The sequence below is a fragment of the Prunus persica genome, chromosome G2 (genome assembly GCF_000346465.2).
Source record: "Prunus persica cultivar Lovell chromosome G2, Prunus_persica_NCBIv2, whole genome shotgun sequence".
Lineage (NCBI taxonomy): Eukaryota > Viridiplantae > Streptophyta > Magnoliopsida > Rosales > Rosaceae > Prunus > Prunus persica.
The window spans coordinates 895,519-917,217 of NC_034010.1; the positions used below are offsets into that span (position 1 = coordinate 895,519).

A 21,699-nucleotide genomic window follows, 5' to 3' on the forward strand; every position below is an offset into this window, starting at 1 on the left:
AGGCTACTTTAGGAATGAGGGCTGGTTAATGTCCTGTAGGGGAATATTATTGGAAATAAAATCATTGACTAGGTTTTTCACCATGTGTTTAGTGTTGTCCCAGCATTTCTGGTATAAAAAAAAGGGCATGTAAGCCATCAGGCCCAAGAGCTTTAAGTGGCCCTATACTCTGAATAGCACACTCTAATTCAAAATCTGAGACAGGAGCCAAGAGATTCTCATTATCTGAACTGGTGACACAAGGCTCAATCACTTGGAGGAATTCAGACATCAAGTGATGGTTGGGGGCCTGCTCAGCCGTAAATTTAAGCTTAAAAGCCTTAATAAAAGCATTAGGAAGGATATCACCCTCAACCCAAAGACAATCAAGATCCCTAATTCTAAGGATTTGATTACGTTTTCTTCTTATGAGGGCTTGAGTGTGGAAATATTTGGTGTTTTTGTCACCCAACTGAAGCCAGTTAGTTCTAGCTTTTTGGGCATAGAAAACCGGTTCTTGATCAAGCAAAAGTTTTAACTTCGTGTTTAGATTGAAATCTTTGTCTAACAGAAAAGGGTCGTGGGGGTTTTGAGCCAACTGCTCTTGGATTAAAACTAAGTTTTCTTGGGTAATTCTAAGTTTTTGAAAGAGGTCTCCAAACACGAGAGGTACATCAACATCATCAAGAAAATATGATTTCCCTCCAAATCAGAGCCACAAAGCGCCAATCAAGATTTGACCTTTTTATATAAAAAAATCCTACAAAGTAAGAAAAAACAAAAACAAAAAAGGTAGAGGAGACCTCTTTTCAATGTAACAATGATTCAAGACTATCCGTAGTTCAATTGACCAAAATAGAAAAAAAAACGGGGAAAGAGATGACTATTCAAAGAATTTTTTCAATGATCACGAAAGCCAACTCGTTTATTGAGAGGGTGATAGCCGTTTGTATCTTGCAACAGTACTAGGTCATCATGTTGGAAATTAAATTAGAATCTTAAATCCTCATCTTCATCTTTGCAATTGATGAGCCCAGAATAATGAAAGGCTTGTATAGATCAATAATGTGAACTGCAGGCATAATATAACTTTAGCATTCAGATCGGTTATCGGCCGGAACAATCTACGTGAACATAAGCAAAATGTTGGCCGCCCTCTTCTAGACTGATGCATTAATCAACAAAATGCATATAGTGAAAATGCCATTTGTTCTGCTCAATAAATATCTTTGATGAAAAGAAAGATGATAAACAGTGTTTATTAATTAATTCACAAAACAGACTTCAGATACAAATTTAATTCCAAATTGTACTATCAAAATCTCCTTTTACCCCATAAGGTAGTTCAACTTCCAATGAACTTCAGACAACCAATCTCACAGATATAGCACGGTATATCCAATCCTTTAGTAATATGCCTTCCGTGGATTGTTCTGCAACCCAAAAAGTCCAGAAAACATATCAGAAAGTTAGAGATGACAAGAAGATGAGAAAATTTCTTTATACTTCTAATGCCAAACATGGAAAAACACACAAAACGAGAAAAAGGTAATTACCAGAGGATTGGGTCTGTATCGGTAACCAAGCATCATTCGCTTCTTATACTGCTCATATATATCATCTTCAGGAGTCACTTCTCCGGGTTGTTGAGCACCAACCCCCAGATTGTCTTTCTTCACATTACCAGCCATTATTGGATCAGAAATTCCTCTTCTAGAGCTCCCCAGACCCTCACCTGAATTCACTTACATCATTAGGTTTCTCCCTTTGAAAAACAACGCATCACCGTAGTAGAAAGGACTGATCACTGAAAAATCTGGCAATAAATTCAAAGAATAATCTATTTTCTGGATACCATTACGAGAGTTTATGACCAACCTTCTTTCCAACCCATTTTAGACAAAAGTTTATGACCCACATTATCCGCCTGGATTTTTGCCCTATCTGCAGCTTCTTTGGCAGCTTTCTGTGAAGCTGCATCATTACAAGCGGCCATAAACTTCTCCAGCTCTTCTTGTGGGATGTAATCACCCATGTGATGACCTTTTTTAAGAGAAGGTGCTGTTAAGAAAATAGGAAGAAAAAAAACATCTTGAGACCATGTATTTGCATCTATCTGACCCAAAAATAGAGCTAAAATATAAAAATGTTTCCGAATAACTATATGCAATTTCTGGTTTCCATCAGTAACAAATATGAACCTTGAAGAGAAGCAGGTGGGGGCATTTCATCTTTTGACTGTTTAGGTTGTCTCTTTCTCTCTTCTTGAGCAGCCTTTTTCACGTAGTACTCCATCATGGCAATAGGATCTGCACCTGTTGGCGCAGTGAGCTCACCTATGATTGCAGGTACAAGTAGTAAATTCAGGACCAAGCAGAAAAACCCAATCAGTAGTCCCTAAATAGTTCAATGAATACAACAGTACAAATACATAGGTAGAGAAATCCAGACATTCCAGCAAAGGTATTACTGGCACAACTGTGTTTAAATTGTCTAACAATATAATATAGCCACTACAAAACGTCAGCTTACAAAAAATAAAAAACACCAGCAGAATTTGGGTTTTAGAAAGTGAATCACGATAACAATATGCTCCCCATCACATACCAAATTACAAACAAATTATATAGTTGTTTCTGAATACATGAACTGAAACATTAACCATATCTAAAAAATCGAAGGGGGCAAAAAACACTGAAAAGCAACAGAAGATGTTATATCGTATACCTGTCCTTCCCTCAGTGGCGTCATATAAAGCAGAGGCAGGAGTTTGATAATTTGGATGCTTCAAAATAGACCTTTGGGAACTACTTGTGGATTTGGAAGCGGACGTGTTTGTACCTCCTACACACAGTAACAACCCAAAATTTGAGTCTAAAAAGAAACTAATTTTACAGAATAAGGGCAACAACAGTTAAAGAAGATTGCTGAGGAGTGATACATATCTACAAATAATATTCCAGATTTATATATTATGGATCACAAAAATGGATATCAAATCTCAACAGTGGGAAGAATACTAGGAGTCCTAAGCACATAAGGACGTCAAAGAGAGCCCACCACCCACTGACAATCTGATAGTGTTAAATTTCTCAAGACCAGGTAGAATTCAATCAAAACACAGATTTTCAAGAAGTAACCGTAATAAAACCAAATTTTAAAACCTATGCTAAATTATTAGGCCATGGGAAGGCACACAAAAAAAAAAATTTACACAAGATTTATAATTTCTCATCAATGAAAAAGCTATTCAAACAATAGTGTTGCACAATCCAGGCAAGAACTCTCAATATTGCAGAAAAAAAAAAAAAAGATTCAAACAAATCACTTTCAGTAAACAAAAGTATTGTATAAGATATTAAGCAAAATCTAGGTTCATCAGCCTATCATGGACAAGGAATGTTAGGAGGTCTACAACTGTAACAAGCAGGAATCAAACTGAAGAAAGCTATATATATTTCAGTGAAAACAATCAATACTGGTGGAAATATGAAGCCAAAAAAAAAGACTGCAGCCGTTTGCTGTATATTAATACAGTCTGAAAAATCATAAGTTCAGTAAACTGTTGGTAAAAACCAACCCAGAGTGACACAAATTGTACCAATATACCAAAATTGGCTGATACTACCAATATTACAAAAGTTACAGTGAAATATCAGCAGCATAGGTGACAAATAAAGCTTCCCCCTTATCAAATGTCAGTACCACTATTTGGCCGAAATTTTGGCCGATCAACCGAAACTAAAATCCTAATCCTTTGTGACAAGTACAAATACACTCACACATGCACAAATACTAACCATTACGAGATGTTTGAGAATCGATGGTCTGTTGCAGGACTTTCTCCTCAATGGCAAGCTGATACTCATAATATTTGTAATCAGCACAGCTCTCGTCAAATAAAAATCTGCAAACAAAATAAAATGCCAATGCATAGAGCATATGAGCTACCATAAGCGGCAGGAAGAGCCAAACCAGAAAATACAATAAAGAAAATGATACCCAAAACCTATATCCATAGTGAATCATTCTCCTTTTGCATTTCATAAATGACAACAGACAGATTGGACATAACAGAAAAAATAATTGAGTTTAAACTTCATAATGTACTTACTTGAAAGGGGTATCTCCTGGATTTCTTTGACGTGTAATATGCTCAAATTTCCTTCCATGTCTAGCCACAAAACTTGCTAGTTTGTCAGCAACTATCTTCACTGTTGAATCATTTGGGGAAGGTGGTGCTGCATATCACTTATAAAACTGATTAATACCGAGAGCATGAACAAGGGAATGCAAATTACTCTTGTAGCAGGCGTGCCACATATTCCAATTCTTTCATTGAACATCTCTTTCCACCAATGTTGATAGGAACTTAAGGAATAAGCTGCATTCATGAGACAAGAAATATTCAAGAATGTTTTGTCCTCTTCATCCACACCACTTCAAGAGTAGAGAAGACAATTACTGAGATGATTTTCTCAATAACAGGGTATTTACCGGAGGGACAATTTCGATTAACTTCAATTATTTTTATTGGCCTAAATTTACTTCATATTTTAAAAAAAGATTCAGAAAGATACAGTCCTCCTACACATCCCTTTTTCTCAACTAGCAAACCAAAAAGAGTGGTAAAATGGCTCCTGATACCACATATAAAGAAAAAAAGTTCACTAGCCCTTTCTGGATACAAGAAATCCATCAGACTGAGAACATTGGCTAGACTCCAACCCATCTTACAGATGTGAAGAAAACATTAAATAAAATCTCATCTTGGGGAAGAGATAAAACATCAACATGAATCACAAAAATTAAAGAATAGCAACCAACAGCCAATACCGTCACTTCATATTTTATAACTTCAAAATCATAGAAGCAGAGAATGAGATGCAGGATTTTTATTTTTTTTTTTAACATGAGTCAAGAAGAAAATTTAGGGTTTAGGGTAACTATTTACAATGAGGTGAAAGGCAGGAAAAAATTTGTATGATACAGGAGCAGTTGAGTTAAATTCAACAGTTAAAGCATCAGGAGTAGATATATGAAAAAAAAAAATCACTTTCTGCCATACATCATTGTTTGTAGAATGCAATATACATATCTTGTGCAAAATATGAAAAACTTGCTAAATAACCCGTGGATAAAATTATTGGAGAAAAAGCAAAAATCGATGTCTCAAATTATGTTCTTAAAAATCAACTGAAACTGTAAACACCGTTCACTGCAATCAACCAAGTTAAAGGATATGCATAAAAGCAGTAATTACCAACATCCACTTGTCCGGGTGATTCCTCTGAGGCATCTGGCTGACCCAACTTTTGTCGTTTTGTTGGTGCATCGGCTGAAAAATTTGCAGCATCTGCTTCATCTTCATCCTCATCTGCACCTAACTTAACAGGAGGTGCCACAATCTTTGACTTCTGTTTCAAGCTGAAAGCAAGTTTGCCACCTGAAGCAGCAGCTGCGGCCTTGCGTGTATCATTAGGCTTCAGTTCAGCACTGGTTTTACCAGTGGTAAGGTTAGGAGTCGAACTCCCTGATACAACTTTACTTGGTGTAGACTCGTCTGCTATAGGACCCTTATCTTTCTCCTTCTCTTGTTGAAGTTGTTTGAACCTTTCCATGAATGAACCATCATTAACAAAGAGGCTAGGAGTCACTCCTTTGTCCATTGGAAAAGATCCAAGTTTGCTTAGGCTGTTAACAGGAATTCACTGTTTGACAAGTAAGCTTTCGAAGAATTTAGACATTGAAGTGATTCTTTTATCTGATCTTTTCAATTTTTTGTCTATTAATATACAGCATTGTATGAGATAATTTTTACGTCTTCAAAAGCAAATTATAACTCGAACGATGAAAAAAGGAAAAAAGAAAAAAAGAGAGATAATCCCACATTTTGGCAAAATGCTGTGAATGGGCCTTGGTTTCAGAAACAACGACACTGCTTATATCCACACAGCTTTATGAGTGGGAAATTCAAAAGCAGTAGATATACCGAGTGAAATTTAAAATAAATAACTGGATCTACTGAGTCAGAAAAATGATGCCAATTCCCAGACCTCAGGTGATATTTGTTCAATCACTTATATAAACATCACAAAAGTAAAAGAAACTGATGTAGATGATACTTGATCTCCCAAAAGTTTAAGTGATTGAATGGATGGTACAAGAGAATAATCTTTTACACACCCGTGTTCAATGAAACTTAAGCTAACAATCTTCATGATTCGAAGGTAACAAAAAATGTCCTCTTAGAAATATTAATACATAATCCCAGGTTTCGCGACCATAATAGGAATACAACTTACTCAGCGGCACCTTCCACCACTTCCGTATTCAATTTTGTTTGTCTAGTCTACTATTAATTTTCCTTTAATCTAAATAAAAAATCTATATTTCAAGAAAACAACCAAATTAATCATCATAGCATTGTCGAATTCAATTAGGCTCAATAATCAACACAATCCTATTATGCACCTTGCATACATACGAATCTAGCCAAACTGATATAGCAAAACACAAACCCTAAAACCAAAATCAAATTTCAAATTAAAATCATTCTGCCTCTCCATCTAATGCAAAAAAGCAAACTTCAAACCCCAATTCGCCACAGCAGTACCAAACACAGAAAACCACCACGAATCAATCCGAAAAAGCCAAAACGAAACGGAATCAATAATGGAGTAACCAACTGTAAACTAACCAGAATGAACAGATTCAATTTCAGATCGTTGATCTTCCTCCGATTGGTCAATTGGAAACACGATTTGCCTAATTAGGGATCGGAATCCGAGACCCTCCCTCTCTTTGCTTAGAGAACGAGAAAGCGAAGACCGCTTGGCTTTTTTGCACAGGGTCGTGTTCCTTATGTAGGACTTAATTTACGAGTACGTAAGTTTTTTTTTTAAAAAAAAAAAATTATTATTTTTTTGTTTTGCCAAAGTATCTTAATTTTATTCGATTTCAGAAAGTTATGAAAACATATTCTACCAAAAAATGTATTTAAGTTTTTTTTTTTTTTTTCATACATGGCTTAAGCCAAGTTGACTGCATTTGAGTTAGAATCCCCCTCATGTAGTTTGGATTAGTTGAAGAAAAATATTTCTCTCCTTACCCGGTAAGTATGAGCTTTTACATTCCTGTCAGTAGCAGTGTGACATGTATACAAAAAAATTTCTTTTTGTGTTTTTGATGAATTATTTTTACATATATATCAAACTGTTATTCGTATGAAGGTAGAATATCTCCTTACCGATAAGGAGGCAAGTAGTGTCCTTAGTTTAAAGTAAACTAGCCTCTCTGCACGCGTTTCCGTGTATGTGAGAGGTTTTTTTTTTTAAAAATTTAAATTTATTTTAGAATTAAAAAAGATAATGGATATTTGTGTTCCATAAAAATAGGATCCATTATCTGAATTTTTTTTTTAATTTTAATTTTTTTAATACGAAAATTGTGAATTTACCATATTATCCTCATTTAAATAATAATTTCAATTCTTAATGTTTACATTAACCAAGGACATTTTCTGGTATTTTGAATGTTTCACCATTCTCTGCCTTTTGCTTTATATATATAGATTATCGCTTGTATAAAAAAATGTATTTAAGATTTTTAATTTTGGCTTTTATTATGAAAATGTTAAAATGGACTATATTTTAAGCTGCATAAATGCGATAATTGATGTGTTTTACTCTAAATATTGTTTATAAAAATAAATAAATAAATAAAAAGTGGCCCTATTTCTACTCATTCTATTTTCTCGTTTGTGAGTGCTTTTGGAGCAGCAAAAAGCGCTTCTAAATAGATGAAAGCGCTTCTGTCTTTTAAAAATGGTGTGTGGCAAAAATTGCACAAGCGCTTTGGGTGAGATCCAAAAGCACTTGGAGTGGTTTTGGAAGAAGCACTTGAGAGGTACTTCTTCTTAAAAGCACTGCATGATAAAAACAAGGGAAGGACTTGGCTCCCTTTAATAAAACTTTTAAATGCAGAAAATATCCATATTTAATTTTTTTAAATGCCAAAATACCCTTTCTTTCTTCTTTTTTTTCTCTCTTTTTCTCTCCTATTAAAATCAAAACCATTATACGCGAAAAGGCCAACAGACGCAAAAACCTATCAGACTCCAAAACACCCATGGAAACCCTTAAGCTTCTATTAATCCATCATTATCTTTACATTTCACAACTTTTTTAAGTCGTGTTTTTATTTTGGGATCCTGTGAATTTTTATTTCCTATGTTTATTATAATATTTTGGGAAAACAATTTTAAATGTGGCATCCAAACGATAAACTACTTCTTTGTAGAAGAGCTTATGTCATAAGTGCTACTAGCATAAGCGCTTCGAGAAGAAGCACTCCCAAACAAGCCATTACTCTCAACAAATTTTAAAGAACAGTAATTAGTGGAAATGCTTAAAATAAAAGGTCCCTTCAAATAACAAACCAGACCCAAAACATAGGACAAGAGGCCCAAACAAATAGGCCATATCGAAAACATAGAAAGAAGAAACAAAAACAAAAAACAAAAAACAAAAAAAACAATGATGCAATCAGCTCGTTATGTTACTGTAAGCCCAAGGGAAAGAAGAAAGAAAGAAGAAAAGTCCACGATATGTCAAAAGAAGAATGTCCGAACTATTTAAACATATTTTTAAGTCTCACCAAGGAAAAAAGGGTGATGTGAATCCAAGTACAAGGCAAGTCAATAACCTAGCTAGGGTTTCGTCAAATCTCAGAAAGAGCCACTATCAAGGACACCACTAGGTAAGCACACTTGGTATGACATAATAGTTGATAAGAACATATTTGTTGTAAGTTAAGGTATGAATGAATGGCTTAAGGAATTGAATGATTCTTTGTTATGGTAAGTAAACGACATGGGAAGGTGATCGAGGAGGAACTAATATATATGATTTCTATATGTGCCGCAGATTGCAAACAAGGACGATCGATATAATTCATTACGGCTTGCTACTTCAGATGATGATGTCGTTGCTCTATCTCAGTGTTGTCTCCGTTCCAAGGATTTATATGCTGGATAAGGATACAATAAGAAAGGAACTGGCTGAAGTTGCTGCAAGAATTTTGTTTGTTATATTTACATACAGTAGCTCATGGTCTAAAGTCCTAGAAAATATCATGCAATTGATTGTACAACGACTGCGTGTATCAGATATAGTTCGATGTGGTGCAGGGTGCCGTTCTTGGCAAGCAATGATTAAGAGCTTAGAATAATGTCATCTTGCTCCTGAACTTCCATGGCTTATGCTATGTTCTCATCCCTCCTCCAGCATAGATGATTGGATTTTAAGTCTAAGTGATGGAAATGTTAGATTCTTTATATGCATGTTTTGGATCTTACACACAATCTGTAATACGTATAAAGATGTGAGGACATACCTGGAGCCATCTTCCTCGAGTACGCAGCTTCTGAACTCATCTAATCCGTAGTAGAACAGGAATGGCTCAAGACTTCTGCTCTCTCTCAGAATTTGTTTCAGCTCTCTCTTTATGATAAGAATAGGTTTAGAGAACGTGTCTGATGAGAGCAAGGCCTTAAGCTTATATAGGGCTAGGTCAAGTCATCTCTACTCATCACCGAGGGCCGACTTGACTAAACTTCCAAGCCCACTTAATTGGTTCACGCAAAAAGGAAACAAAATAGGACTCCTTAATTAGGCTCCAAAACCCTTCCTTATTTCACAAGGTTTTGGGCCTCAAGGCATAACTTAATTAAACTCTTATCAAACCTGATATGACTTAATATCTAGTGCACCGATCTAAATAGGAAAACATAACATTATGGAAACTTATATAAGGGAGAAGGAGAGGGAGAGGGAGAGGGAGAAGGTAAAATGTTTTGGCTCAATTGAGGGATTGTTAATCATGGTTGACAATCAAAATGACTACTTCTTCTGGAATCCAATATCAGGTGACTGATTGATGCTTCCTTCTTTGAAATGCCAGTGCGGCACTGGAAACTGCTCCACTTTGAAATTGGCTGCCTCTTTAGACCCTACAAGAAGAGTAAGAAGAAGCCAACAACAACAACCACCCTGTGTTGTGGTCAGTCTTTGCTCATTGGGTCGTTTGGCTTTTTGCATGCCAATCGATAGATCATGGAACTCAATTGACAATGAGGGAAAGCTCCGTTTTGATGATATAGTTATAGTGCATGGGAAATTATATGCTCCAACAAGGTGGTGGCCAAGGTCATCCTCCGCTTTAATGGTGTTTGACATAATATTCCAAGAAGATGTCAATATTTGTAGCAGCGATTTCATCCCTGGCCAGCCTAGGTACAGGGTTGAAAAGCAGGTTTTGCTTCGTTCCTGGCCACATATTCCACTTGTTTTGCCGTGGAAAAATAATAATGACAGATACATTTCCCTAGCACAAGATTATGCATCGATGATTGATTCATCATCAGGTAACTTATGACTGTGATTCGGACTGCGAAATGTTGAGGCGTCATATCTATTCCGGTAATTGCATAAAACCACCTAAGACAAAAGGATTTTGAGTGTTGAAACTAAATAGTACGAATGAAGGAGGTCCTCCATGGGAAGAGGTTGCTGATCTTGGCGACCGGATATTGTTCGTGAGCAACGTTGGCAACAAATTCATCTCTACCAACAGTGTTAATAGTGCCATTAACCATGGTGAGAGGCTTGAAAGAAACTGCATCTATTTTGCTTTTGATCATTCTTGTTTACAATCAATATCAAGTGGACATGATTTCGAGGTCTTCTCCTTGGAAAATAGGACCATTAGACATCTAGATTTCCCCGTGTGTTTTTCTGGTGCCCGACTTCCTACTCGGCCTATTTGGTTCACACCAAATCCTTGGTAGCTAGCTTATTTGATTGTTGAATCTATATGCTTTTGTTTTATTTGATTTTTTAGGGATTTGATGCATTCAAAATGAATGCTAATTATAAGTCCTCTGTTTTTACCTTGTTTGCTTAAGTAGTATTCATGTCAAACATGATGAGTTTTTAATTATTCAAGAAATTATTACGGGTTCAATTTCCATTATATATTTAGTTGGAACTTGGGTGATGGTTCCATGCATGCATATTCCTAGTTATAGCTCTCTCTTTTTTTTTCTTTTTTTTTTTCTTTTTTTCAGTTTTTCCATCTCACCAAACTTGATCCCACCAAGTTTTATGTATGTATTTTGCAGTCCAAGCTAGTTTTAAATATGATAATATCTCTTCTTCTTTTTTTCACTGACCGCAGCTGTAGATTTAATAAAGAATGCAAAACTGCAAGCAATCCTAGGAGCAGTGACATATATGCAAGCAGGCTTTCTTATTTTCCCACGAAGGAAAATAATAACCAAATTATCTTTATTTTAGGAGTTACAATGTGAACCTAACAACTAAGGAGAAGGATGATTAAAGTCCTTCAACACAACGAGTGGCAGATCCACCATGGGGTTAGACGACCCCATGACAGCCTTAGAAATGACTTGGAGGTTCCTTGTTGGCCACATTTGTCTCGTGCTCAAAACATTGCAAAGCAGTTGTAGTTGCACCAAGCGACCCCAACTTCCCCACAGTGTAGATGGCTTTAGAGGTGCCAACAATGGCATCCAGGTTACTGTAGCCATTTCTCAAAGTTTCTAGACCTATTCTAGGAGTGGGTGGTTTTGTGAAAAATCATTTGAAAAAATCAAATCTGGATGTCATGTCGTCTTGGGTTTTGTGAAAAAGCATTTTTGAAATGAGCGATTACTGTTGGTTCTTCATCTCTCTCTCAGCTCTGTTATTTTCTTTCTACTCAGTTCTTTTGTCTCACATTTTTCTCTTCTCTTCTACTTTCTCTCTCCCTAGTGCTCTCCTCGGCTACGTTCAATTATATCTTCTCTCGCTCGCTAGTGAATATAGGTTGGTTCTTCATCTATGTCTCTACTACGTTATTTTCTTTCTACTCAGTTCCTTTGTCTCACATTTTTCTCTCATATGCTACTTTCTCTCTCCCCAGTGCTCTCATCGGCTACGTTCAATTATGTCCTCTCTTGCTCGCTAGCAAATACAGGTTGCTTTTTCATCTATATCTCTGCTACGTTATTTTCTTTCTACTCAGTTCTTCTGTCTCACATTTTTCTCTTCTCCTCTGCTACTTTATCTCTCTCCAGTGCTCTCCTTGGCTATGTTCAATTCTGTCCTCTCTCGCTCGCTCGCAAATACATGTTGGTTCTTCATCTCTCTCTGCTACGTTATTTTCTTTCTGCTCAGTTGTTCTGTCTTACATTTTTCTCTCCCCCCATTGCTCTCCTCGACTACGTTCAATTTTGTCCTTTCTGTCTCGCTCGCAAATACAGGTTGGTTCTTCATCTCTCTCTCTCTCTGCTACGTTATTTTCTTTCTTCTCAGTTCTTCTATCTGATATTTTTCTTATTGCTACTTTCTCTCTCCATAGTGTTCTCTTCGTCTACATTCAATTTTGTCCTCTCTCACTCGCTCACAAATATAGGTTGGTTCTTCGTCTCTCTCTACTACGTTATTTTCTTTCTACTCAGTTCTTCTGTCTCATATTTTTCTCTCCTCTGTTATTTTCTCTCTCCCAATGCTCTTCTTGGCTACGTTCAATTATGTCCTCTCTTTCTTGCTCGCAAATACAGGTTGGTTCTTCATCTCTCTCTCTCTGCTACGTTATTTTCTTTCTACTAAGTTCTTCTGTCTCCCATTTTTCTCTCATCTGCTACTTTCACTCTCCCCAGTGCTCTCCTCGGCTACGTTCAATTATGTCCTCTCTCGCTCGCTGGCAAATACAGGTTGGTTTTTCATCTATCTCTCTGCTACGTTATTTTCTTTCTACTAAGTTCTTCTGTCTCACATTTTTTTCTCCTCTGCTACTTTATCTCTCTAGTGTTCTCCTCGGCTATGTTCAATTCTGTACTCTCTCGCTCGCTCGCAAATACAGGTTGATTTTTCATCTCTCTCCTTGCTACGTTATTTTCTTTCTACTTAGTTCTTCTATATCACATTTTTCTCTCCTATGCTACTTTCTCTCTCCTCGGCTACATTCAATTCTATCCTCTCTCGCTCACTGCAAATACAGGTTTGGTTCTTCTTTTTTCTCTCTGCTACGTCCTTTCGGTATGTAGAATTCTCCCAACTAAGTGAGAGTCTTATATATAATCCTTAGGTGAGGCCCTATCTCTTAACCGTTGAATCAAATTGGTTAGCTTTTCGATCAAATTAGTTAGCATAATCCAACGATTAAGATATAGAACATCACCTAATATCATGCCCTCACTATAGAATGACTCATTGCATGTGTATGTGTTTTTTTTTTCTTTCTAGAAACCAAGTTGAGGAAACTGAGCCATTTACCAAGTACACCCTCTCCTCCAAAGAGAGGCCCCCCCAATTCATCAGTTGCCACCTCCAAATGAGTAGTAGCTACCTAAGCTACTAAGCTATAAGCTATTCGATCATTAGTCTTGTTGTATTATCAACTCATGTTAATTTAGTCCAAGTAATTAATCAAATCAAAGTGTGAGGGGATCGGCTTTTCCCTTGACTGCCTCAAACTTTGTTTGTCTTTTTTCCGATTTTTAACAAGATTTTTTTTATATGGTGATGAGCAAGACAATAACATTGTATTCGAAAAAATATATATATATATATTACAAACTAAATTTGATCATGTCAACGCCCTCTATATGAAGATTTTTTTAAAGAAAAAAAGCGAGAAAACTAATGAAAACCCCTGTGTGGTTTTCTTTTATTATAATTTGTTTTTGGTCGAAAATACTTCATGTAAAATTACAAACGTGTTACATTCAAAATCATATATAAAATGAAGAGATATTTATTCAAAAACGCATATTAGTATGACAAATTATAAAATAAAAAACCCTAAACCCATTTTAGTATGACATATTATACAAAATCACAATGACGGGTTAAGGTTCATTTCGAGGATATTTGGGTTCTTCGTCCTTTTGGCTGATTGTGACGGAAGAGTTTGAGTTTCATGGGGGTGGTGATGCTCCTAAATATAGTAAGTGATTCCCCTATGTTGCTCTCAACTCGCCCTCCATTCTCTTCAATCTTCTAAGTAACCCATGCAGGATTTACTTTTTGGTGTTATGCAATTGAAACAACACCAAACATTAATTTCATATCCAACAATATCATTCTCTTTACTTCAGCCAATCTATTAAAATGCAAAAATTTACCCGATCCTTGCAACATGCCTCATACCTTCTTTCAATCCGTCCATGAAGTCCGACTTTTGATTTCCGACCCAGACTCGCAGTAACGACGGCTGCGATTTGAATATGTAGAACTCTCCGACATTTTACCTTAAGGTGCGAATTGGGACATTGAGCTCGCCTAGGGTTTATTCTTTTGGAGATATCTGACAACTTATGGAGGGAAGTTGACTAGGTCAACTTAGGAGACTTTTGAACTCGAAAAGACACTTTTAACTTTCATTTTGACGAACAAATTGATAGACTTGGACGGTAAGACCTAATTGGAACTACTTCTCGAATTAACGGATGCCTTAAAAAAAAAAATCGCAAGACCTAATTGAAACTCGCGGCAAAGTTAAAAACCCTTTTATATAATATGTCATGTTAAAATAGACTTAAATATATACTTATCCCACCCCCTATCTCCTTTTACTTCCATTCCAACCCTTAAATTAAAGAGTAAACTGTCGAAATCTCCTCAGAATTTGGAGCTGATTTTCAATTTTTCTTTCAGAATAATTGTCCCATTAACTTATAAATTTATAATTCAGTTTTTTTCCTTTTTCTTTTTCGATGTGCTTCGAACCAAAAGAAAATAGAAAAATGAAAAAGAGTTTAGACTCTGTGTCCACTGTGGAGCAAAGGTAAGATAAAGAAGCAAAGAAAGTGGGAAGGCCATAGCCGCCGAAAGACATAATAAGCCAATGGACGCAAGCGGTTTGAGAATCCTAACCCCTTTCTCTCCTTTCCGAATGCGCTCAACAAAAGCTCCTCTCTTTGGTTCTCTGTACTTGGCTCATCTCAACCGCAAAGTCCGCCTCTCTCTGCACTCCACTCGTTTCTCTGCCCTCTGCTCTCTCTGTACTCTCTCTCTCTCTCTCTCTCTCTCTCTCTCTCTCTCTCTCTCTATATATATATATATATATAGTATAAATGTAACAATATGTTGTCTTTATTGTCAGTGATTTAATGGTGGGTATGTGTTTTATTATGGTGCAGCTGATGGGGGCAAAGAGCATGGGGTAGGGGAAGCAGTGAAGGAAGTCTCACGAAACAAGATTCTTCAAGTGGTTCTAGTATCTCCTCAGGTACCAAGTACAAATTTTTAGGGTGGCTAACTTAAATTCACAGTTATTTAAGAACTGGGTAACTTTCTTATATAATTTTGCTTTTTGCTTTTCATTATATCGAAATATGATCTAGTGTGTATATCCATGACTCACTGTGATAAATTGTATCCATTGTTGTTACATTGAGAAGCAACAGCATTGTTAGTGGAATAATGGGTGGGATGAATCTGTGTTTTGAGTAATTTGTGCACAAGTGGTTTTCTAAATGCATCAAATACTAACAATGATAGATTGAGTAATAACCGTATTTTCGATTCATCAGGGTCTGTAAGCATGATGCTAATTCGATCTTGGATGGTTTAAACCCCCTTGTTAAGAAAATGTGAGGATTAACTCATTTTGTTGTTGGTTGATAATAAGCTCAAAATTCGTAAATAGGTCCGACTGCCTACCTGAGTTTGTTGCTATGGATTTTCCCAATGATGTGTTCCCAATTGTGGGAATGATTATTTTAGTAACCATGGACACTGGTAGGATTACATTGAGAACTTTTCTGTTCGCGAACTCTCAGTTATTTACATGAAAAAAAGGGTATATTGAAATCCTAATTGTGCGTGGCACTTCCGCATCTTACCTTTTCTTTTTATATTAAGTTCTTCTAATCTTACCCAAACTTTTCGGTTCCTGGAAAATGTGGTGACTCAAAGAGTATAATATGTGTACCCCTTCCTTTAGGTCACGAATCTCTCAATTTCATGAGGCTGGCTCTGAGATTTCTATTGTCCTTGGCAGATTCCTGGAAATACAGGTTGCATTGCCAGAACATGTGCAGCATCAGCTGTTGGACTTCACCTAGTTGGGGTATTTATTATCTATTTGCATTCAGTTTCCCTTTAATCTTTATTCCATTCTTTATAGGTGAGATAAGAAAAAAGAAAAAACAATTGTCCTATACTAGTCACTTAACATGCTTTTGTTCTTTATTAGCCATTAGGATTCAAGGTTGATGATGCAAAGTTAAAGCGAGCTGGATTGGACTATTGGCCGTATCCTAACAATTCCTAGTATATGTTAAATATGTTGTTTCGTGTTTCTTATCAAAAGATAATGTTAAGTAGTTAATTTCTTCTGTAACTTTATTGAGTACTTAGTCAAAATAGAATTTCAGAATGATTTTTTTTTAAAATCTGTGAATTAGCTATGCACATACATAAAATCTGAAAGCCATGATATTAACGGTTTTATCTTTACTGTAAAATTGCACGTCATTTCCTCGTCTTACTTTTGACTCACCCTCCTTTTCTAATTTTCTTCCAAGATACACTTCTAGGCAGCATATTCTGGTTTTGCATGCATGCCTTTGTTTCTAGACACTGCTGAAGTGATCTTGACTGGTTCAGTTACGTAAATTCCAATTGCCCAATGGCTTTACACAGTTTTACTATGTTTACTTGTTGTATAATCAATGTTCTTGATGCTTTTAATTTCACATGAAAATTCTGCTTATTTTTAACAATTAACTTCCAATTTTAGATATGTGGTTGTTAAAGTTCACAGCTCATGGGCAGAGTTCCAAGACTATTTCAGGCAACAGGTTTGGCCATCTTCAAATGTCAAAGAATGGATTTCAGAGGCCTTTCTCATAGTTTTCCTTTGACTTTTTTTTCCCACTCTCTGTTCCTTTATGACTACAGGATGGTGAAAAGCGGTTGCTCGCATTTACAAAGAGAGGAACAAGTTTTCATTCAGTAAGTTATTGCCATTTCAGTCTCACCGTCCTCAGTATTTTATCCTGATAAATCTTCATAACAATCAAACCAGCAGCGATAACTTTTGTCTGCTCTTTGCTTTTAGGGAGAGAGCTTAATCATTCTTGGTTTGGGTTCCTTGGTAAACATCAATGTTCTGAATCAAACCTGACTTGAACAATGAAATTTTTTTTCTTATGTAGATGTCTTTTATTTGTGACATTGGCCGGTCGATCTAATATGTTATAAATTCTCGCAGTAATTGCATTTCATACACTCGATTTTCATTTTTCTTTCCTCGAATCTTTTAGAGTCTGTTACATTTGTCCATTATTCCATTAAACTTGGGAAGAAAGGATGCAGCATGCTCGCGAGCAGTTGGCTGGTAAATTTTGATACTTGGTCACTCACATAGAAAGCGATACTGAATCTCAATGTTTGGTGGTCATTGATGGCTACATCCCATTAACTGTCATGAGATCATGCGAACTGATAGGCCCTCAATTTGACAATAGTCATGCTGCCAAAACACTTTCCACAATATGCTTCTCTAATATTAAAAAAGTGTAAACAGTTTATTCACTTTTCAGACCATAATATTTACTTCTTTCACCGATATGAACCATGGACTCTTGCAGTGTTTGGATCTACTTGGAAATGTCTCAAGATAATCCTCTTTTGTGATAAGAATTTATGTATTTTTTCACGAAGGCTTTGTCGCCTTTCTTTTATATAATTACTCTCTCTTAGCGGAGCATTGCACACGCTCCTCCAAAGTACTCGTTTACTTTAGTGTGGAGATGTATTTGCACTCCCATACTAAAGCACAGAAGAATACTGGAGAGTGCCATCCGCACTGCCCGTTTCTTGTCATGAAACTGAAATTTTAGCAACTCGTCTGTTTTTGTTGACATAACACTGTTGGCTGGCCAATGAAATAAGTATTTGAAACTGACTACACTAGTTCAAATTTTCAGGATTTTTCTTACAGAAGAGGTGATTTTCTCATATTTGGCTCAGAAACCTCTGGCCTACCACCTGAAGTCCTCCAAGATTGCAACAGTGAAACATTTGGCGGTGGGACCATTAGGATTCCAATGGTTGAAACTTATGTAAGATGTCTGAATCTCTCTGTAAGTGTTGGCATTGCTTTGTATGAAGCTTCCAGACAGCTAAGTTACGAGCAGCTTCAATTTCCAAATGAAAACTGTATTGATCATGAACAATCATTTGTCTCCGAGGATATTTTTGCCTAATGGATTGTACTAGAATTCATTTACTGTCAACTAGAACTGGAAAGAACATAAATAGAGCATTTGCTAATGTGAATTTTGCAGGACATAGCACTCGATTAAGTTTTAAGAGACACAAAAATGATCGAAAAAACCACCTTCTTTTGATTTTAATTTTTTGAGAGTCACATGGTTAAGTGATTATTTGATCCTACCACAAGAGCCTGACTTATGATCGACCACTTCTTCACCCTACCTTGATACTACTTGAGCTAGAGAGAGAGAGAGAGAGATCATGAGATGTTTCTTTGGGTTTTATCTATAAATATCATATGAGTAAGATTATAGAAAGAAATATTCAAGCACAAATCAGTATGTAACATAGAGCATTTTATCATTGTTTTAGGGTATGCTTCACAATCTAGTCTTATGATCTACAGTGTCTATATATATTTTTTTAATTAGGAATGAAAAATTTTCGTTACCATGTTTCGAAATGTTGGGAAATAGTTTTCATGAAATACCTTTTATTATCATTTGGAATATATGACTGGCACTGATTTCATTTTTCATTGTTCTATAGTTCATTTGGAGTTGTTGGTTATTCCAAAAGGTCCAGTTAAATGTGAAGGTACATACAAATGTTTTTTTCTTTGGAATTTGTACAAGCATTTGTACAAATGTTTCTTTGGAAATGTACAGAAGAGCGGAGAACCTGCTGCTTGCGTGCGAAGACACCATGTCTTCTTGTTGAACCACATTGAAAATTTCCATCGAAGTAAAATAGCTTTTTACTCTTTTTCGTCAAATTGTTTTGGACACAAAATAATTTAAAGCGAAATCATGGTGATCTTTCTTTTTTGGGTTTCTGATGAGGGAATGCAATCAACTTTCTCCATTATCTTGCACTTAATAAATTTACAACCAAAAACAAAAAACAAAAATTGAATGTCTACACCTATCAAATGCAAAACCCTTCCTCACATTTTTCACAAATTTTTTCCGTTACAAATTTTTAGTCCTAAATCATCTCCCATGTTTGTATAGTAATAGGAATTAAAAGTAAAATATAGAGGAATTAAAAACAAAAGTTGTAGTTTTATTTTATAATACACGTAATCCAATCATAATAGATTGCAATACATGATTTCCAAAGCTATTGGGAAAGCAAACTCAAGAGGGCGAAAAGGTTTCAAATTCCACTTCACGAAAATTTCATACTCGTCTATTATGAAGCAACCGTCACAGCCATGATGTCAGATGAACATGCAGCACCACCAGAAGTACCTCAATACTGCAAAAACTTACGCTCGACCAAACCACTAGCGCACTGCAAGATATTGCTAACGAGGTCGTGCGAATCACAGCCATGTTTCCTCTCAGGGTCGGGTATAGCCGCGCGGCTATACTCCGGTTTTTTAAAAAATTTTATCCGAACTAATAGTATAGCCAGACGGCTATTCTCCGTTTTAAAATTTTTTTAAATGTATAGCCGCGCGGCTATACCTTGTTGTGTTCTTTTTTAAAAAATAAATAGTATAGCCCGGCGGCTATACTCCGTGATTTTTAAAATTTTTCTAATAAACAGTTCCACGGTGCGGCAGTACTAGGTTTTTTTCCTTTTTCTTTTTTAATAAATAGTATAGCCGGGGGGCTATACTGTTGATATATAATATATTAAAAGAATATAGCCGCGCGGCGAATAAGCGGTTTTTAACAATTTTATTCAAATTAATAGTCTAGCCGCACGGCTATACTCCGTTTTTTAAAAACATTTATCCAAATTAATAGTATAGCCGGGCGGCTTCATGTTTGTTTTAAAGAAATAGTATACACATATATGTTATTTATATTATATATGTATGTATATATACATATATGTACAATTCAATCATTTCTTTTTCTTTCTTTTTTTACTTTTAGATTGTTGTTTTTTCATGAATCATTGCTACTTGAAATCAGAAACAGTACAAGGAAATCCAATGAAATTTTAATACTCCAAATAATAAACAAAAAACAACATAACTTGGAATTTGAGAAATTCCCCTCCACAATAACAAACTTAAAACTTCCAAATTTGCAATCAATTAGAGCTTAAAATAGTTGAAATACCCCATATTACTTTTTTTAAATAAATATTATAACAATAGATAATAAATATAATATACCTTTTTATAAAACAGAAAAAAAAAATTAAAAAAATTGAGCCCCCTCGAACAATGGGCCCAGGGCAGTTGCACTAACTACCCCTATCTACGGTCGGCATTGCCCATCAAAAATTGACCCACTCCACCCAGGCAGCCTCTAAGAAAACGTCAGTGAGCCACCCACACATAACAAATAAAAGTATGCCACTAAGCCAACCTTGTGAAAACTCCCAATTTCACCCTTGTATATTGTAACATATGTGTTAGTAAAAGGACACGAAGATATGACCGTGACACTCAAGTATTTTCTTTTAAAAAGTAATAATTATAGTGTGGTAGTACTAGCATACGATACATTCAAAAAAAAGAGGAAAAGCTCATTTCGTTTCTCACCAAACAATACCTCAAGCATTCCAAATAAAGCCATTTGCATTAAAGTACATACATATATGAATACACATTGAATTTCACTTCACCATCCTCAAAAGCCAAAACGTTGACCATTTTCATCCTAGGCACACTGCAGAGTAGACGAATTTAAATACACATCCATCAGTATTCAGTACGTAATGGCAAAGCTCATCACAACTCATCTCCCGGCAACTATAATTTTCTTTACACTCCAAGCCCAAGTACTGCTCTTTGATGAATCAGCAGCACAAGCAACAGGAGGTCAATGTGAAAAAGGAATTGACTTCCATCTCCTTCATTGCCTAATATTGATTGTAAGGTCTTGCGAAAGAGAAGAATGCCTCCTCTCGGATATTGACATTTGCTGCAAAGAGTTGGAGTTTTTGGATCCGGCGTGTCGATGTCCACGATTGATGCAAATGGTGGAATTGCAGAGGTTCTTTACAACGAGACCAAAATGGAAGAAATGCGCAAAAGAGCAAAGAACTTTCCGGCTTTCTGCAACTTAGCACAGACCGAGTGTCCCTCTTAATTTTTCACTTGTAGTGGTTGTCCTATTAATTAAGGAGAATAAATTAAGCTATTTATAAGTCAAGTTTGAGATTTGGTACGTGACTATATACTTCAAAAGCTGCATGTGTACGAGATAGCTCGAATTTAATTCAAGTTCCTCTCGTTCAATTAATTTTAGCTCATAAATTATAATGTTATAAGATCTAAAACTGAAAGTATTAAAACAAAGGCGGAACTATGAATTTTTCGAATGGTGGACTAGCTAAATTTTTTAGCTTAAAATCTAATGATATTTTTTAACTTACAATTTCTATATTTTTTTTTTCTAGAAATAAAAGTATACATTAAATCATATAACCACGCTAGTTCATAGCCCTATGAACTAATTTT

General features: G+C 35.8%; 2 protein-coding genes across 5 annotated transcripts; one reads left to right on the plus strand and one right to left on the minus strand.

Moving 5' to 3' along the window:
- LOC18784887 (SURP and G-patch domain-containing protein 1-like protein) lies at window positions 1,053–6,837 on the minus strand. Of its 3 annotated transcripts, none has more exons than XM_020557060.1 (9): window positions 6,680–6,837; window positions 5,243–5,673; window positions 4,094–4,220; window positions 3,780–3,886; window positions 2,707–2,823; window positions 2,181–2,315; window positions 1,858–2,040; window positions 1,536–1,714; window positions 1,053–1,412 (listed from the first exon to the last, which is right to left on the minus strand). In XM_020557060.1, the coding sequence occupies exons 2-9, from the start codon at window positions 5,646–5,648 to the stop codon at window positions 1,386–1,388; spliced, it is 1,281 nt and encodes a 426-aa protein (XP_020412649.1). In that variant the 5' UTR covers window positions 5,649–5,673; window positions 6,680–6,837; the 3' UTR covers window positions 1,053–1,385. The 3 variants fall into 3 exon arrangements, with proteins under 3 accessions (XP_020412649.1, XP_007218044.1, XP_020412648.1); XM_007217982.2 differs by having other exon boundaries at window positions 5,243–5,690; window positions 6,680–6,806; XM_020557059.1 differs by having other exon boundaries at window positions 1,190–1,412; window positions 5,243–5,706; window positions 6,680–6,805.
- On the plus strand, window positions 14,786–18,341 carry LOC18787013 (putative tRNA (cytidine(34)-2'-O)-methyltransferase). 2 transcript variants are annotated; one of them, XM_020556212.1, is made up of 7 exons: window positions 14,786–15,049; window positions 15,188–15,276; window positions 16,051–16,119; window positions 16,246–16,304; window positions 16,792–16,852; window positions 16,953–17,006; window positions 17,113–17,975. In XM_020556212.1, the coding sequence occupies exons 1-7, from the start codon at window positions 14,893–14,895 to the stop codon at window positions 17,176–17,178; spliced, it is 555 nt and encodes a 184-aa protein (XP_020411801.1). In that variant the 5' UTR covers window positions 14,786–14,892; the 3' UTR covers window positions 17,179–17,975. The 2 variants fall into 2 exon arrangements, with proteins under 2 accessions (XP_020411801.1, XP_007218291.2); XM_007218229.2 differs by lacking the exon at window positions 17,113–17,975 and adding an exon at window positions 17,984–18,341 and having other exon boundaries at window positions 14,787–15,049.

Bases quoted from the DNA above. Each gene is read 5' to 3' on its own strand.
- LOC18787013 (XM_007218229.2), top strand. From the start codon at position 14,893: ATGGACGCAAGCGGTTTGAGAATCCTAACCCCTTTCTCTCCTTTCCGA. The intron at 15,277-16,050 runs GTACCAAGTACA...TGTCCTTGGCAG, and splicing joins TGGTTCTAGTATCTCCTCAG to ATTCCTGGAAATACAGGTTG. The intron at 16,305-16,791 runs GTATCCTAACAA...TTCCAATTTTAG, and splicing joins GCTGGATTGGACTATTGGCC to ATATGTGGTTGTTAAAGTTC.
- LOC18784887 (XM_020557060.1), bottom strand. From the start codon at position 5,648: ATGGACAAAGGAGTGACTCCTAGCCTCTTTGTTAATGATGGTTCATTC. The intron at 2,824-3,779 runs GTTAGTATTTGT...TACTGTGTGTAG, and splicing joins TTCTCAAACATCTCGTAATG to GAGGTACAAACACGTCCGCT. The intron at 2,041-2,180 runs GTTCATATTTGT...TTTTCTTAACAG, and splicing joins CCCACCTGCTTCTCTTCAAG to CACCTTCTCTTAAAAAAGGT.